This window comes from Marmota monax, unplaced genomic scaffold, assembly GCF_021218885.2.
Source record: "Marmota monax isolate L192 unplaced genomic scaffold, Marmota_monax_Labrador192_F-V1.1 WCK01_AAM20220418_F8-fsc00010, whole genome shotgun sequence".
NCBI lineage: Eukaryota > Metazoa > Chordata > Mammalia > Rodentia > Sciuridae > Marmota > Marmota monax.
In genome coordinates, this window is record NW_026692321.1 from 23,840,651 (window position 1) to 23,859,174 (window position 18,524).

Consider the following 18,524-nt stretch of genomic DNA (forward strand, 5'->3'; position numbering starts at 1 on the left):
GCACCCATGCCTGTTAATTTTGTGTTCACAAACTTTGCAGACTTTTATATTAACACTAGTTCTGTGAACTCTCTTTGTTTCCCAAATAGATAATCAATTTTCTGAAAATAAATTCTCTTTTCCTTCTCTTCCTCCCTCTGTCCCTCCTCCCATCAACCCCTATACCCACAAACTTTTCATGGCTTAAAACAAAATTTTATATATATATATATATATATAAAATTATACACACACACACACACATATATATATATATATATATATATATATATATATATATATATATGTATATAATAGAATGTAAGGAATTTGACTCTTCAAGGTGGCATTTTCCAAGAGAACTTTTTGGTACGATGGAAGCATGCCATATTTATGCTATTTAGCATGGACTTATGTGTCCATTGAGCTTTTAGAATGTACTAAGTGCATTTGGAGAACTGAAATATTAGGGTTTTGGTTTGATAGTCATATGTGACTAGTAGTTACCATACTGGACACTAAGGAAGAATCATGGCGTAGTGGAAAAAGCTCTAAAATTAGGTGTACCTCAGTGTCAGTGTTGTTCTTTCTGCTTTCATTCAGTTAGTGTAGCTCGCTAAATCTTAATTTCTTATGTACACAATGGTGACAATACACCTCCTCAATAGAATAATATGCCCACAGAAATGTCATTGTACATAAAATTAATTAGATGTATGTAGGCCATAGTGATGTGCTTGATGAAGAGCAGGGAAGGAAAGAGATGATCAAAGGAGACTATAGCCTCATCAGGAATGTTTCTACTTTGCCACGCTTAGCCATTTTTATATACATATGTAGTCATATATATAATTAACTTTTAGAAATTCACCTTTTTCCTTAATGTAATTCTTATGTAGTTCCTTGTAAAAAATAAGTAGTATTTACGTTTTCATAAATGTCATCTACATGTATATTTTGCAATTTATTTCACTCAAATATTGATGTGTAAGATAGATCTGCTTTATTCTTTTAAAATATTACATAGAATAGAATCACATGGGTGTTATTGTTTGGGTATGATTTAAGATTCAGAGTACTTCTTACCTTCTGAAAAATTTGATATTTATTTGTCCTTTACCAAGAACATAAGATGAATGAAAGTAGGGATTTTGTTATCTTCACTGCTATTTCCCATCCTATCCAGCAACATTTTTTCAGCAAATTTTATGGAATGACTATTTGATAACTGGTGTTGAAAAAAAAGTTGTTAGTCCTTATCTCACATAGGAAACAAAAGTAAATTTCAGTTGAAATATAGTTACAAGCCAGGTACCATGGTCCACGCCTGTAATCCCAGCAGCTCAGGAGGCTGAGACAGGAGGATCACAAGTTCAAAGGTGGTCTCAGCAAAAGTGAGGCATTAAGCAACTCAGTGGGACCCTGTCTCTAAATAATAAAATTTGAAAATGGGCTGGGGATGTGGCTCAGTGGTTAAGCACCCCTTGGTTCGATCCTCAGTACCAAAAAAAAAAAAAAAGAAAGAAAAAAAAGAAATACAGCTACAAAAGCTAAAACCTTAGAAACAGTATACATTAAAATAAGGAATTTATTCTTAAATACATGTGATTTTAAGAAAAATTTCATTATATTTGTTGCTAATAATTGAAAGTGAATATAATCAACATTTTTTATTAATAAGATTGATTTGTTGAAGAAGATTTAATTTTTAAAAACCCACCAGACCTAGCCTTCTCACTTCTATAACATTAGAATGACTTGTTTCAAATTAATTTTAAATATATATTTCTACTTCATACCAAAAAGTGTATTTATTATCATATTCTATTATCTATCCTATATAATCATTTTTAATGTAATATAAGCAGATTAGTTACATATCTTGTTTTCCCTCCAACTCTGCACCTTTTTTTTTTCCTTACTTCCCCAAGTGCCTATTGTTATTCTTTGTACATTGGTGCCTAATAGCCATCTGTTGTATTTGTCCATTTATTAACTAACCAGTTAATCTGGCACATTGCTGTGGACTTAACTTATATATAACATGTTCTCATTTTGTGCTTTTCCATCTCCTCCTTCTCTTAGTTTTGGATATGGCAAGACATGTGCCACTCTATCGGGCTCTGCTGGAATTGCTCCGGGCCATTGCCTCTTGTACTACCATGGTGCCGCTATTATTGCCTCTTTCTGCAGAGAGTGGTGAAGAGGAAGAAGAACAGTCAGAGTGTCAAACTTCTGTTGGTACATTATTGGCCAAAATGAAGACCTGTGTTGATACCTATACCAACCGTTTAAGGTACTATGTTTGTTCCTCTTGGCCTTGCCTCTGGTTTTTCTTTTTTCATTGTTATATACTGTTTAAACATACACACACACGTGCGCAATTCATAAATACCCAAAGAAAAAGTATCTTCCAAATCCTATACTAAGAAACATCTATTCATAGTGGCTTATCACATATTTCCTGTGTGATTTTACAGCTATTGGTAATGGAATTTTCCTTAAATGCCATCACATTTTACCTGTTACACAAATACTAATTGCACTTAATATTGCTGTCAAGACATCTTTCAGTCAGTAAATACACATCATTGACATCATTATTAATACTTCTGTTTCTCCATTTTATATAAATGCTATATTTTACTTGACCATTTACTACTAGATATTTGGGTTATTTTCTGTTTATAACAATTTCATGCATTTATTTCATGGGGCTTATAGAAATTTCTGCAGGGTATAATCATAGAAGCAGAATTATTGGGTTTTTGAATTGCTCCTATTTCATTTTAATTCATGTTATAATTTATGGTATAACCTTCCTTAAGTCAGAAGATTTAGTATTTGTCAGAGTTATAATAAAGTTGGTTATTTGTGGAAAAAGTGAATTTTTAAATTATTTTTGATTTAAGTTTATACCTTAGTTGACTGAGATAATGAGTTCTGTTTATTATTTTTGGAAGCTCTGAGGATTGAACCCAGGGCCTTTTGTATGCTAGGCAAGGGCTGTACCACTAAGCTACATCCACATTCCTTTTTTTATTTTGAGACAGGGTCTTGCTAAGTTTCTCAGTCTATTCTTGAACTTGGGATCCTCCTGCTTCAGTCTTCCGAATAGCTGGGATTACAGTCTAGTTCCACCATGCCCAATACACAAACTTTTAAAATTACCTACAGTACTCTTTTTCTTTTAGCAGAATTGGTTCAGTGTTTGTCAATTTTCCTTAAAGATGGCCTAGTTCTGATTTTTTAAAGCATTTATACTTCCAGTAGATTTTTCTTTGTTAGCTGTCTTTTAGAAGATAAAATAACTTTGTCAGTGGACTTTAAAAGTCAATTTATGTTCTTTCTCATCTTTGCACTGTTTTGCCTACAACCCAAAAAGTATATAGATCTACCAAGGGCAGAGAATTGGTGACTAGATAAATGCTTGTTGTCACTTTACCTTTGAAGGAAAACCCAGCTTATCAGATCATCCTCTTTATTGGCTAAAGTGCTGTCACTATCACTTTAAAAACTAATGAATTGCTGCCATGTAGTAAAACTTATAGATTTATTTGGATGTGATGGTTTGCACCTTTTCATCTCGGGAACTCAGGAGGCTACAGCAGGATTGCTTGAGCCCAGGAGTATAAGGTCAACCTAGGCAACATAGTGAAACCACATCTCATAAATGGAAGCTATAGGTTCATACTACTCTGATACTCACGAAGGAATATGTAGCTTTATGTTTTTTCTGTTGTATTATTGTGGCATTTGGTCTCATCTTCTGTGATGGCCTCCAAAAATCTTTCTAACTGGTAATCTAGAAAGCCAGTGTAATTACATAAAAATAGTATGGTGCCATAAATGAACTCCAAGTATCCAGTTCTCTAATTGAACTAATGTCTTCTTGGAAAACATCTAATTGAACATCATCTTCCCTACCCTAGCCACAAGTGTCCCTTACTCCTTAATCAATTTACATAATGGATATCAAGCTTTGATATTATCCACATGTTTTTAGGGGACATCTTGCCTTATATTTCTGTGTTTTGAAACAAGTCTTTTATATTATAAGTAAACATTGAAACTTTGTTAAACTCAGTGCTTTTTACCCAAGATTTTTTTTTAATTAGATGAAAAATTGCTTACTGACTCAGAATGTTGAACAATATCACCAGTGTGTAGTGTTATAAATGTGAAAATAAAACCAAATAAGAATTATCTTTCTTTGAACTATGTATTTTCTTGCACTATAATTTCTCATGGACCCTAACAAAAAATGAATATGTAATGTATTGAATTTAAGATAATTTTAGGATATACTTATTGCATGAGTAGAATATGAATACCTATAGGGCTTCGGAGGTCAGTTTGCTTTTCTGAATGTATTTCCTGTTCACCTATTTTATGCTTTCTGTTTTTTGTTTGAAAAATAAAATACTAGACGTCTGTATGGAACATATTGAATTAATTCACTAGGAAAGTTTAATTTCAAATAGAGGATAATTGGTTTTATTATCTTTACAGTGATTCTATGCAGTAACTATTTTTAGTAACTTCATTTTACTAATAGTGAAACACTACACTGGTGTGTTTTTTATTAAGACTTGCATGGACTTCTTAGTCGAGATGTAAGGGTCAGGCGAAGCGTCGGAGAAAGAGACCACCAAGTGACCACTCATGCAATTGGCAGAAGGGGATTTATTGAACCAGCATGCTGGGGCTCCGTGCCCACTCAAGAAGGGAAAGCAGCCCAGAGCCCCGAGCAGGGGCTGAGCACTGCTTAAGTACACTTTTTGGGGAGGGCGGAGGGCTTTGTATACATCAGAACAAATCATCATGAGGCACGGTTAAATTGAACAACAACTCCTAAACATGATTAGTTCATTCATTGGCGGGAACAGGTCAGGCTGGAGTGATAGGTCATTTCTAAATGGGGTACACATTCAAACTGATTGGTTTTAGGGCCTAAAGGACTACGTGACCAGTTACACAGAGTCCCTAGTTATTGGACAACCAAACAGCCAGGGGAAATGTTTACTGGGCGGTTCTAAGCATTGTCCTAACAGCTACAGAAATTTCAGGTTTTGCAGGTAGCATAGAAACCTAACAATACCTAATCCTTTACATTTTAACTCAGACCTTGCAGCTTAGAAACTTTACAACACCCAGTCTTTTACCCTTTAACTTTTATGCTTTAACTTCAATTTCTTTTACCCTTACATTCCCCACTCCTTTTTCTGACTACTTTTAATCTTAAAAGTAATGCATCACGATTATTGAAGGGTTTCACATTTCATGAGTTGTTTTGCGTTCCCTGGAATCATTTTCAGCATGGCCTCCATTTTAGATTCCACTCGGTATTAGACCCCGATTTATCTAAGTACACTGACTACCTAACTTTAAATCTGGCTTCCTTCCCCCCTCTAATTTGGGAACTCCTTACTGCTGTAAGGAAGGGGGGGGTGAAGAGAATCTTTCCGGCTTCTTCAGGCTGAAAAGGGACGGTGTGGGGCAAGCAGTTTGGAGTCCCCCTTTAATAATCGGGTCTATCGAGTGGTCCATGATAAAAGTCCAATTGAGAAGTATTAGGCTGGAGGGCCATTCGAGTGATGGGTGTTCTATAAGAGAAACAAGAATTTATTAATTTACTGGAACCATATTGATGTAGCAATAAATGTCACAGCACAGGAATATGCCAATGAGTATAATGGCCAAGACAGAGACTAACAATGTTTTTCACCAGGAAGTACCAAGAACCCGAAGCTAAGATATTGTTTCCACAACAAAGTTGCTGAGGACATGGCTTCTATCTAAGCATGTAAATCTTTAAGGATATTTGTCACCTTGCCAGAAATGTCAGGGATGTAAACACAACAACTAACATTTAGGTTTACAGATGTCCTTTTCCTTTAAGATATAGTCTAATAATTTAATGTCATCTGATCTTGCAAAATCCTTTTTACTAGTATGACCTCTGTGTCTAATAGAGAAACCTTTAATTCTGTTACTTAGGGCTGGATAACCATACTAGCAAACACCAAGCCTACCTGTGTAGGTTAGGAATATCTGTGGGCCTTAAACTAAAAACTACTCTGGCAGTTCCTTTTAATAGTTATCAGGCATTCCTGTCTGAGAATCTCTTTTGTAGCCTCCAGTTTACTTATTTTTGGAAGTTACATTTAATTATTATTATCATTTAAAATGTCTAGGAACAGTTGTGCTTTGGCTTTAACTATCTTTGGTAAGTGTTTAAGATGAAGCAAGTCAAACTGACTTTTGTTCTTATCTATTGTCAACAGTCAGCTGAGTTTTCCTGGGAGTCCTCGGGGAACTTCATAGCAGCTTTTCAGTTCTGCTAGTGCCATTTACCTTAGGATGGGTCCAGGCCTTGCTTGACCATGTGGCTTCCTTCGGAAGCATCAGGGATGTCTCCCCTTTCTGATGACCCTCCTCTTTACAGCAAATGCACCGATTGGCTTTCTGTCCTCCACTGGTCTCATTAATCTCCCTGCTCAGGAGGTTATGTGGCCTAGAGTTGCAGAGCCCTTTGGAGAAGTCCCCTATTCCCTGATTTAGACTGACTCAGAGGGCAAGAGCCGAATATTGGTTTTCTTGGCCCTTTTAATTTAACTAATTTTAGAAACTTGATCTTAAACATCCAGCAAATAAGCTAACAGCCTTATATTAAGAGCACTGGGCTTTAATGTCTATCTCTCTATCCTGTAGGTGATAACTCCTTATCTTATGTTGACCCAGGTTGTGTTCTTAAAGCAATACCTCTTTAAAACATTAACAGGCAATCCTTAAACCATCTATAAGCAAACTATAAAACAAAACTAACTAGGGTAAAAACATATTTAGCTTACATAATAGCTACCTTGAATTGTGGCAGGGTTATACATCATAATTCCCTTTTTGAGATCCTAGTAATCTTGGCAAAAATCTACTTTTGGACAGAACTTTAACTGTACTGAAATCTGGCTTACTTCTTTCATAGCCACTTTCACATGTAGTGAGATGGGACAGAGCCTTATCTCAAGTAAGGCAGGGCTCTTTATAAATCTCAAGTACTATAGTTCTGAAGCTGATCATTTTACAAAGTTTACATAAATTGTTGTTTAAGTTTACATGAACATTACCTAACACAACATAATATTACACCTAAAACATGAATTAAAGGCTGAAAGCTTTTAACCTTTTGTAGAAAAGTAGCAAAGTACTTTCGTGTTTTAAAATTGTATCTCAGTGTGAAAAGTAACATGGAACCGTACATATCTTATTGATAACAAGTCCAGTTGTAGAACACAAATGATATAAATAAATCTTTAACATGTTTTTTTTTTAAGCCTAAAATTACCATACAACTTTAGAACACCAGCTTGATACAATGTTCTTTTGAAGCTTCTACCTTACAGACTTGTATACCTGGAAGATATGAACACATTAATAGCACCATAATTAACCTTGCAAAAAGCTGTGTGCTTATATAGAACTAAGGGGGAGATGGTAGGGCTTAGATAAATTTATGGCAGGCAACCCGTTTATTGGTAAGTTCTTCCAGATAGGCGCCAAGTTGGCGTTACCAGCACCTGAAGAAAATCAGAGCGAATAAAAACAGAATGAAGATAAAGATTAAAGCAAAGGTCAATTTTTGGCAGAAGTTCCATGCTGGGGGACTGACAAAAAAGAGGCCAAGGGCTATGAGGAAGCTTAGAAGGACATAAAGACTCATGAATCCAGGATGGCAGATTAAGAGGTTCTCCGAACTTGTTGTCTCCCACTGTCTGATGTCCGTTGCATTCCATCATGCCTGGTAGTGAGCTTCAGCACTGAGTGAACTGTTCTCTTGAAGATGCTGGGGGTTCATCAGTCGTCAGAGGCCGGTAGTGCCTAAGCAGAAGCTGGTTGAAAGTCTAATTAGAAACTTTCTGCAATTGGGTTTGGAAGAACATTATGCAGAGTAAGAGAGCACAAGAAAAGTACTGAAAAATAACAGTTATTGTTTAACCATAGTGTATAATCTTTAATTTCTTTAAGATTATTTGCTCAAACTTACACATATAACCAACTTACACAAACCTTTTTTATCACTTACTTAAACCTTCTTAATTACTTAATCACATAGACTCTCTTATCCAGAAACACATTTTCCCTCTATTAAATCCATATCTAGAACCTCTTAGTTTCTGTTTTTCATCTGTTAACCTCCTTCTGTTCACACTTTAAAACAATATCTGTAAATTTCTGAATTTAGGCAGATTATTTCATAGACATCAACATTTTATTAGGGTCTTTTTGAACACCTAGAAAAACTTATAAGCTTAATTTTAAAGACATCTTTACTTTTATCTGTTTACCCAATTTAAATCGAACCATTTGAATCACGTGAATCAAAGATATTTGGATCCATTTTTAAATTTTTTTTATGAGCGCTCCTCATCTGTCAGTTGTCATATCACTGCAGGATATATGGACATACACATATACAGACATACCGACATACAACACATAACACAAGTGTAACACCCTAGTAGCTTTTTCAGGTTAAATCTCCATTGCAATGTTTAAAAACTCCACAGTTGATCAGAAAAACATTAACCTAGGTCTGTAGGACCAAAATCATGAGCTCAAAAAAATACAGAATCTAAGAAAAAGCAAGAGTCCTAAAAAAGATGACTGTCCAGTAATTAGTAAATACCATATAATTTACTTTTTGGTTGGGGTCTAGTTTGAGTTTAGGTAAAAAGACACTTTAACTTTTTTTTTTTTTTCCTTGGGCCTGAAATCTGTCTCCTGCTGAGTGTTCCAGGCTTCTTCTATTTGCATATCAGCTTAAGTCCTGGCTGAGGTCTGGAAGGAACTGGGAAAACTGGAATTCTGAGCAGAAACCTCATGCCTAAGGCATTTTAGCTATAAGTCATAATTTCCAGGTTTAAGATGCAATTCTCAAAAGTTTATATCTTTATATCTCTTTACATTATAAACACTTGCTCACACAAAACTGAAAATAGGATCTTACTTGATAATATAAAGGCCACCTTCAGAGGAAATTTCCTCAGGATCATTAAGCTGCTTCTTTTGTTCTGAAGTTCCTAAAGTAGTATTAAGTTACATTAAATTACCTGAAAATTTTAAAAAGAACCACACGCTACCATGTGTATCCGAAATTAAGCTTTAAAAATTTTCAATACTGTTGCTAATTAATGTCATTTCAATAAGCCAGACCAACTTTTTAATTTAGCACCCCCCCCCCTTTTTTTTTTCTGAATCTTACACACTGAGGGGAACAGATATCATATCATAATTTATTATCTTTGCCCAAGTTAATGCACTGGAATACCTAGTGTAATTTTCTCAGGCTACCCAGTTCAAAATTGAAACTTTCTAATTTTTTATCCTAAGTATTTAAGTTTTCTAGCATGAACTATCTGAAATCAAACTAAACAATTGCTTAAACCCAACTTTTAACTGCAAGATAGTGCAGTGCTTTAGAAACCCATTCAGATACCAATTTGTTACAATAAAAAAATTATCTTTTAGATACACATTTAGCCAAGATCATCCCCAAGAAACAATCTATAACATCAACACATTACTGCATTTATTATCCCATTAGTTAAGCAAACAGAGGTGGGGTAATCCCTAAAGTGCAGGTAAGGAAGGAGGAAACTCCCCAAAGCAAAATGGCTTTGGCAGCTGCTGGGAGCCCCTTAGTTCCACCTTTTACTTATAGGATTAGTTCCTCTGGCTTGGTCTTACCCCAGGCACTAGGCATTTCTCACATCTCCTAACTTTTCAGTAGTCAGCTTCCCAAAAAGTTCATCTTCTGTTTGCAGTTGAGAAAAGTGTAAGCGAGATATCAAAGTTTTTAGACCCCAGGCATTTCCCTCTGCAGTGGGCGTGCTCAAGCCAACTACGGGAAGAAAAGAAAACACTTCTTCCCTAATCTCGCTTAACAAAGGGGGGTAAAGTTTATCAAAGTTCTTTAAAACACAGCTAAGAGAGGTGTAAAAGGTGAGAACAGAAAAGCTGGCGGTTCTATTGACTTTTGGTCCCTCACAGGAGAAGCATTAGGTTAAAATTTGGCTAAAGTTACTTCCACACATCTAAGGCCATTTGGAATTTGGGACTCTGCATCGGTCCAGAGTAAAACAATGCCATCACACTTAACAGAGACACAGACAAAAAGACACACAAAGATCATCATGCAGCTCCCATTCGTTCACAACCCCAAGATCTACAATCTTGTGACTCAAGGAGAATGGAGGGGAAAGGGGGAGGAGCAGAAGGATTGAGTGATAGGATCTTGGGGGAAGGGGTCGGAGTGGAGGCAGGGACCAAGAAAGGCTTCAGGGACAAAGGCATGGAATGGCTTTGTCCCATACTGGGAGTTACTCAGGCAGAGACAGGGGCAATACAAACGTGACACAGAGACAAGGACAAACAGTAAACGGTTAACACAAGTTTAGAGGCAAAGATTAAAGACAGACTGTGAATCCAATCTGAGAGAAAGAATTGCCGGTGAAACCAAACGGGTTGGCAGCAGAGTACAAACGAGGGCACTCTTGTCCCTCTACCAACTGGGGGCACTTTTGCCCCTCCCCGAATCCTCCAAGGCGTCCCTTAAGAGGAGTGGCCTGTGGATTAGGACATGTCTGTCACCACTGCCAGGGAGAATTTACACTCTCCGCTGACGGCCACGCTGCCAACCCAACCAAACCAATCCAAGCCAAAAACCAAACCTGAACCAAAAAGCTCTGAGAACTTACGCTCTCCATCGAGCCAAAAACCAAAAAGCTCTAAGCGATCGCAAAGGAAAAACAAGAAGGAGGAGAAGAAAAGGAGGAAGAAGAAGAGGAAGAGGCGCCTTACTTACCCCCTAAAGGAGTCCGTTGGAGTCTCTTTGTCCGGCGATGCGCACTTCCCCGCCAACGCACCAAATGTAAGGGTCAGGCGAAGCATCGGAGAAAGAGACCACCAAGTGACCACTCATGCAATTGGCAGAAGGGGATTTATTGAACCAGCATGCTGGGGCTCCATGCCCACTCAAGAAGGGAAAGCAGCCCAGAGCCCCGAGCAGGGGCTGAGCACTGCTTAAGTACACTTTTTGGGGAGGGCGGAGGGCTTTGTATACATCAGAACAAATCATCATGAGGCGAGGGAAAATTGAACAACAACTCCTAAACATGATTAGTTCATTCATTGGCGGGAACAGGTCAGGCTGGAGTGATAGGTCATTTCTAAACGGGGTACACATTCAAACTGATTGGTTTTAGGGCCTAAAGGACTACGTGACCAGTTACACAGAGTCCCTAGTTATTGGACAACCAAACAGCCAGGGGAAATGTTTACTGGGCGGTTCTAAGCATTGTCTTAACAGCTACAGAAATTTCAGGTTTTGCAGGTAGCATAGAAACCTAACAATACCTAATCCTTTACATTTTAACTCAGACCTTGCAGCTTAGAAACTTTACAACACCCGGTGTTTTACCCTTTAACTTTTACGCTTTAACTTCAATTTCTTTTACCCTTACAGAGATCCCTCACAGTCTCTGGTATACTGTGTAGCCTTTGTTAGAAAAAGAAACCATATGGGGCTGGGGTTGTGGCTCAATGGTGGAGTGCTTGCTTAGCACATGCGGGGCCCTGGGTTCGATCCTCAGCACCACATAAAAAAATGAATGAATAAAATGAGTGTGTTGTGTCCAACTACAACTAAAAATAAAGAAACCATAATTTCTACTTTCCTTTCAAGGTTTGGTATGTTGAGAATTCAATTTCAACTTCACAGAGAAAGTTAAGGTTCATTCTTTTTTAGGCTGTCAAGACTTAAGATATTGGGTTTTTTTTTTTCCTACCAAGCATACACAAATGGCATGCATTTTTTCCTCTCTTCAAATAAAAGTGTGTTGTATTTTACCTACAACAACTTTTCAGTTGTTGTAGGTTAAGAAAAAGATTCACTATGTACTTTGCAGATTTCTACCTAATGATTATGGTTAAACATAATAATCTTCATTAAAATTACTTGGGTATGTTATAGTTAGAATTTTTATCTTCCTTTTGGAGATGAGAAAAATCAAATTAAAATATTTTGACTAGGCACAAAGAAGTAGTTTACTATTACTGATGGGAATAACCTAATTGAGATTATTCTATTTTGATATCAATCCCTGAACCATAATTTTGATCTGATGTTCAAAGAATGTAGGAGATTCTACAGGTTACCATATTCCCAACCTTTAAACCTTTTATAAGAGATGGGCAGATTATTCAGAAGCTTGAAAGGAACACCTTTTACATTACATTTATCTAATTTGTATATTAGAAATTTGTGATTATATTGAGATGGGTGAGCTCTGTCCTTGTCACAGAGCATTACTGATTCACTCATTTAACAAATGTTTATTAAATGTTTGTGAGTGCTTAAGAAAATTTTGTCTTGTTCCTAAGGGACTGACATATAAGTTTTGGAAATAATAATAACCAGGAACTTTTAATAAAATACCACATGTGGGTGGCTATTAGGGGAAGTATAAAAACAATACAAGAGAATCAGCCCAGGTTTGGAAATCTAAAGAGCAAGTAGGAGTTAGCTAAGTGAAGAGTGGCAGGGTATTGTGTCTCTGGCTGTGGAAATAATGTTAGATTGAAAGAAATCATCACATATTTAGAGGACCTAAGAAAGTTCAGTGTATCCTGGGAGTAATGTTGGTGGGAAATCAGGGACTAGAAGATGAAGAAAAATCACAGAATTATTTACCTTTAAAAGTGTGATGAGCCACTGAACAATTTTTAGCAGAGATCTGTTCTGATTTGCATTATAAAAAGGTCTTGCAGTGTAAATAAATAATTGAAATAAGAGGTGGAACAAAATGGTACTGCCATGAAAGAGACATTCACCCTTCCCATCTCAGCAGACAGAAGTGTATGCATCCTATCCTGCCCTGCCCTGCCCTGCCTGCCCTGCCCTGCCCTGCCCTGCCCGGGGACTGAAATTTTGGTGTTCATTAGCAACTCTTGCTCTTACGCTCATTCCTACATAGAAATATATTCCATGTTCCAGACATTGAACCTAAAAAAGCAGTCATTTAACTCAGGCTTTTAAGTCAGTAGGGATCTCCTTCAGTAAAGTACAAGTGCCATAGCACAAATGGTTCTGGGAACATGAATTTCTCAGTTCATACATAAGAATCTAAAGTCTATAATTCCAGGCAGTTTTCCAAAACTAATCGTACTGTTTGGTTATTTAACTGACCTTGTAAGGCAGAAAGCTGTCATCTCTTGGCTTAATAGAAGCCCCGTCATTTTGGTATTAAGGTTCCAGAATAATAGAATGAGGCTGTGTACGTATTCATGTTTTTTCTACTGTTCCTTTAAAGCTGTCATTCCACCTAGTCATAGATATAGAAAACTTGTGCGATAGTCAGTGTTTTAAATGTAAAAATTCTCTGTATCCTTGTATGTATATTATTTATTTTGGAATATATTCGTATTTAACAATGAGCCCATATAAGAGTGAGATTTATTAAGATGGTCAAATAAATCAGATAGTTTTCATGACTGAAAACTGAAGAAAAATTTTCTTGGTAGAAATTCTTTGTCAGAGACTTCAGAGCATCAGCATTTGTGAGAAAAATCTGTTAGATCTTATTATGTGCTATGCTGTAGTTAACTTAAAATTTTTCTTTAGGAGCCTCGCATGGTGGTACATGCCTATAATCCCAGCAACTTGGGAGGCTGAGGCAGGAGGTTCATAAGTTTGAATCCAGCATCAGCAATTTAGCAAGGCCCTGTCTCAAAATGAAAAAGGGCTGGGGATGTAGCTCTTAGTCTCCAGTACCGCCCCCCCCCCCCCCACATGTTTTTCTTTAGATCAACTAACTTTTTTTTAAAGAAGAAACTTCAAATTACTACCATATCAGAAGAACCAGTACCATTTACCATAAATAGAAGATAAGTGTAAAAAAAAATGAACTACATAACTGTGAATAAAATAGTGTACACTTATTTGTCCTAGAAAATGTATTAACCCAAGTGCTCAAAGGGGCATAATCAGAAATGATCGATCCTAGGTTGTTTGTAAAATGGAAACTAAAATTAATTTATATAAACCACAGTATATACCATGTGTTGTGTAGCAGGAAAGACATCTATATTTATAGATGTCAATTTGTTGGATTTTAAAAAGAAAGTCAAGCAATTAGTATGATATGATTTTTTTAAAAATAATTTCATTGTCATCAAGTATACTTGATGTGTTTTTCTTTTGATATACAATTCCATGAACTTGAATACATACTTAGATTACTGTAATCACAACCACAAACAACATACAACAGTTTGATTATCTGTTTAAAAAAAAAAAAAAAAAACCTCCCTGATGCTACTTGCCTTTTTGTAGTCAAACCTTTATGCCCTCTATAATCCCTGAAAAAATATATTTTCCATTAGTGTAGTTTTTACCTTATCTGAGGATGTTTAAAAAATAAAAGTGAATATTGTAAAACAGAAAAAATCTAACATCATTGCTCCATATTTTTAAAAGGGACAAACATTGAAGCATACCAAAAGGTGTACTTTTTAAAAAAACTTTACTGGGGATTGAACCTAGGGACACTGAGCCATATCTCAAGCCCTTTTTATTTTGAGACAGGTTCTAAGTGGCTTAGGACCTCGCTAAATTGCTGAGGCTGGCCTCAAACTTCAAATCCTCTTGTTTCAGCCTCCTGAGTCTCTGGGAATACAAGTATACCCTGCTATACCAGGCTCAAAGGCTTACTAAGACCTTTCCTTTTCAATGAGTTTCCTACTTGTGTGATTCAGTTATTAAATATTATATTTACTTCCACTTAACAGTCTGCCTATACTTTGGAGAACATTTATTAATAGGATATATCCCTCGCATAGGACCATTTTACAAGTACAAACTAACAGAATTTTACTCTTTCTCTATTTCCTTCTTGCTTAATTGAAAGAAATTAAAGTTTCAGACAGCCAAACTACCCTTGATTTTATTTTTAAATGTGGCTACAATTTAGAATTGTGTTGTGCTTCTCCTCATCACCGGGCCTGTCCTGATATTCAGAATTTTGCCTACTCCTTCCTCAAGTATGGAAGTATGGATTAATAAAATTTATATGACAAAGGAAATGACCTCTTAATCTTTCTTTAGGATACTTATATTATTATTTTTTAAAATATTTTTTAGGGGGCTAGGACTGTGGCTCAGTGGTAGAGTGCTTGCCTCACACGGGAGGGACCCGGGTTCCATCCTTAGCACCACATAAAAATAAAGGCATTGTGTTGTGTCCATCTACACCTAAAAAATAAATATTTAAAAAAATATTTTTTAGTTGTAGAGGTACACAGTGCCTCTATTTTATTTATTTATTTTTACGTGATGCTAAGGATCAAACTCAGTGGCTCACACATAGTAGGCGAGTGCTCTACTGCTAAGCCACAATCCCAGCCCCTTATATTTCAATAAAAGATGAGCAAGTTATTCTTGGATAAAGGATGTATAAAAGAAACTTTAGTTGTGTTATTTTCTACACCTACTCCTATTTAAGTGATATGCCAGAGAATAGAATAGGTAAAACTAATACTGTAGTTAAGTTACGGAACTTTCTGCATAAACCATAAGAATGAACACTAGAAGAGGAACTTGAGTTGGCACAGTGGCACAACGCCATGGGATTTCCTTTTATGCCCTGTAAATCTGTAATTAGAGTTTTTACTATTATATGTAATAATGTATAAGATAAATATATATGCGTGTATATATTGATGAATGCACATACATAGAAGTAGCCTTTGAATTTTCATTTTTGAAATACAACTTTAAGGTTTGTTTTAGATTTCCCTTAATTATAATCACACCCTTAATAGTAAAATGATTATCTTATAGTTTGGTGACTGATTATTGCATTACTCTGATGTAGTTGGAATTTGGTATAATCTAAAACTCTACTTAAGTAATGTGTACTTTTAGTTTATTAACTTCATCTTTCCTGACTTTGCCAAGTAGCAGCTGGGAGTGATTTGTTGTGATTTAGTTTGTCTTTAAGAAAGTTGGTAATTCCTTAGGCAGTTGTTGAATATTTAGTATACAAATTGCATAGGAGCTTCCTAAAAACAATAGTACTTTAGTATCTTCTTATTCTTTGTTTGTGCTATATACTGTTTCTCCAAACAACTCCTTTTAAGATTCACAATTTGTATTAACTGCATAGTGTTTATTTAAGTGTAAAAATTAAACATAGACAAACTGTTCAACTATTGACTGTCAGCTGTTATGGGTAAGTATTTAGGTTACAGCATTTTAATAATAATACTTCTTCAGGAGGCATAAAACATTGGGCAAATAGACACTTCAAATAGAAAAATTTACATTCAATCCTTGCCGGTTTTCAGCTGAAAGAGAAGGTTAAAGGTGAGTAATGGTCAAGATTGTCTTGAGAAACTAAAATGTTTTTAGGAATATACGTGACATTTTGTGTGTTAGGTTTATACCATTTTGAAAATGTACTTTACTGTGCCTTTAAAGTTAAAGGTGACTTTCCACTTACAGTTTGTCTACCATTATCTATGACTTAAAACCTAGGCAGTAAGAAATGGAGCTTTTCAGGATGCTGTCATCAGGAAAGTTTTTTAGTTCTTTTTTACCCAGTTGAAATTTATTTATAGTAGTTTGAACTAAAACGGGGAAATGGTTAATTAAACCATAAATGTTGTTTCTGTTTAATTTCATTTGCCTGATTAATATCAAGTAGTTCTGGATTTAGGAGAAATTACCTTGTTAATCACTTCAGTAAAAAGATCAAAAAGATTTGCCAATTAATAAGATAAATCATTTTATTTCTTACTATCCTAGGCACTTGTGTAGAACAAAAAATTTTAAACTATAGGTGAAATTCATTCCCTTGACCAGAGTAGTTTGAAAACTTTAATCAACATGTATTTTGGATGCTGTTAGGGTGGCAACATTCAGTCTCTTGGTATTTGAAACTTATTTATTTTCTGCCTGATGGAGGAGGGAAGGTACCAGTTTCTCATTTATTTTATTAAAAAAAAAAACTAATTTCTGCCTCACTTCTTTAGTTTCATAATCATTTTTGTATATAATGCTTTAGATGTTTAGGCCTATGGGTGGTGAAAAGAAATAGATCTTTAAGGAGGGAAGGAGGGACAGAGAAAGATCAAAAGTATCTGACAGAGTGAGCAGTGAGTGTTTGCACACACGCCAAAGAACACCTGTGCTGAGATGTGAACCTAGTGCCATGTACACCTAGTTTCATACCAATTATAAGCAATCAAAATCTTGTAAAAATTGCCAGGCTTGGTGGCACATGCCTGTAATCCCAGCAGCATGGGAGACTGAGGCAGGAGGATCACAAATTCAAAGCCAGCCCCAGCAAATACAAGGAGCTAAGCAACTCAGTGAGACCCTGTCTCTAAATAAAATATAAAATAGGGCTGGGGATGTGGCTCAGTGATCAAGTGCCCGTGAGTTCAATCGCCAATACTTTAAAAAAAAAAAAAAAGGTGAAAATGAATTTTATAATCATCTTAGACATATAGGACATACCAGATACATAGAAGACTTAGACACATAGAAAACTTAGACATATAGTGTAATATTTCTGTTCTAGCCTGTGTGCTTTATTGATTGCCCTTCTAGTTTCTTGAGAATAAGCCAATCTGTCTGTCTATGGGTAAGTTCTAATATATTTGTAGTTGCATATAGTTATAAGAAGATAATTAGCCTTTATTTTTTATATTGTGTTTACTTTCAATGCCTAGGTATATATTCTTTCTTCTTGCTATATGTTGTAGGCAAGAAAATAATTCTTGTTTGACAAAGAAGGAAACTATTGCTTAGAATTTAAGTTTAAAAACTTACTAATAGGCAACACAGCTAGGATTTAGCTTCTGAATCTCCTGATTCCTGTGATATACAATATGGAAAACAGTATATCATGAAGAAAGATAAGTTGATTTGACATATTTCAGATGTTTCTGTTTTTATATGCTAGTGCAACCTCCTACCCAAATAGTTCATTGATCACTTTGGTTTCATAATTGTATAGTGGTAAACTTGAATCTTAGCTGATTCCTGATCAGATGGCAAAATATCCAGCTTATTCTGTTACATAAGTGGTTAAAAAACTACTAAAATTATTGACTTAGCATTTTTACTTCAGTAGTATTGCATTAATGTAAAATGATCATTTTACTCTATTATTCTTTCGTGTGTGTGTGTGTGTGTGTAATATCTATTTATATGTATTGATCTATCAGTATGAGAGATTGAACCCAGGGACACTCAACTGCTGGGCTACATCCCCAGCCCTTTTTACTTTTTATTTTGGGACAGGGACTAACCAAGTTGCTGAGGTTGGCCTCACACTTGTGATCCTCCTGCCTCAGCCTCTGAGTAGCTGGGATTTCTGTTGCCCACAAAATAGTTACATTGTAATGATTTGGACACTAGTCCTGATGAACCACCATATGCCTGGCCAAGCTCTCTTTATTACTTCAAACAAAATTTCGAA

At 35.8% G+C, this 18,524-nt stretch overlaps 1 protein-coding gene across 12 annotated transcripts in view; it reads left to right on the top strand.

The window, feature by feature from the left end:
• Birc6 (baculoviral IAP repeat containing 6) overlaps positions 1–18,524 on the top strand; it is a 218,668-nt gene that overhangs the window by 174,626 nt on the left and 25,518 nt on the right. For all 12 annotated transcript variants that reach the window (XR_006851216.2, XM_046441601.2, XM_046441604.2 and 9 more), the window contains one exon: positions 2,065–2,275. Coding sequence is in view for 11 of the 12 variants with exons in the window: in XM_046441601.2 (XP_046297557.1) it covers positions 2,065–2,275 (211 nt within the window). In the remaining variant the exon portion in view is untranslated. The remainder of the gene's footprint in view (positions 1–2,064; positions 2,276–18,524) is intronic.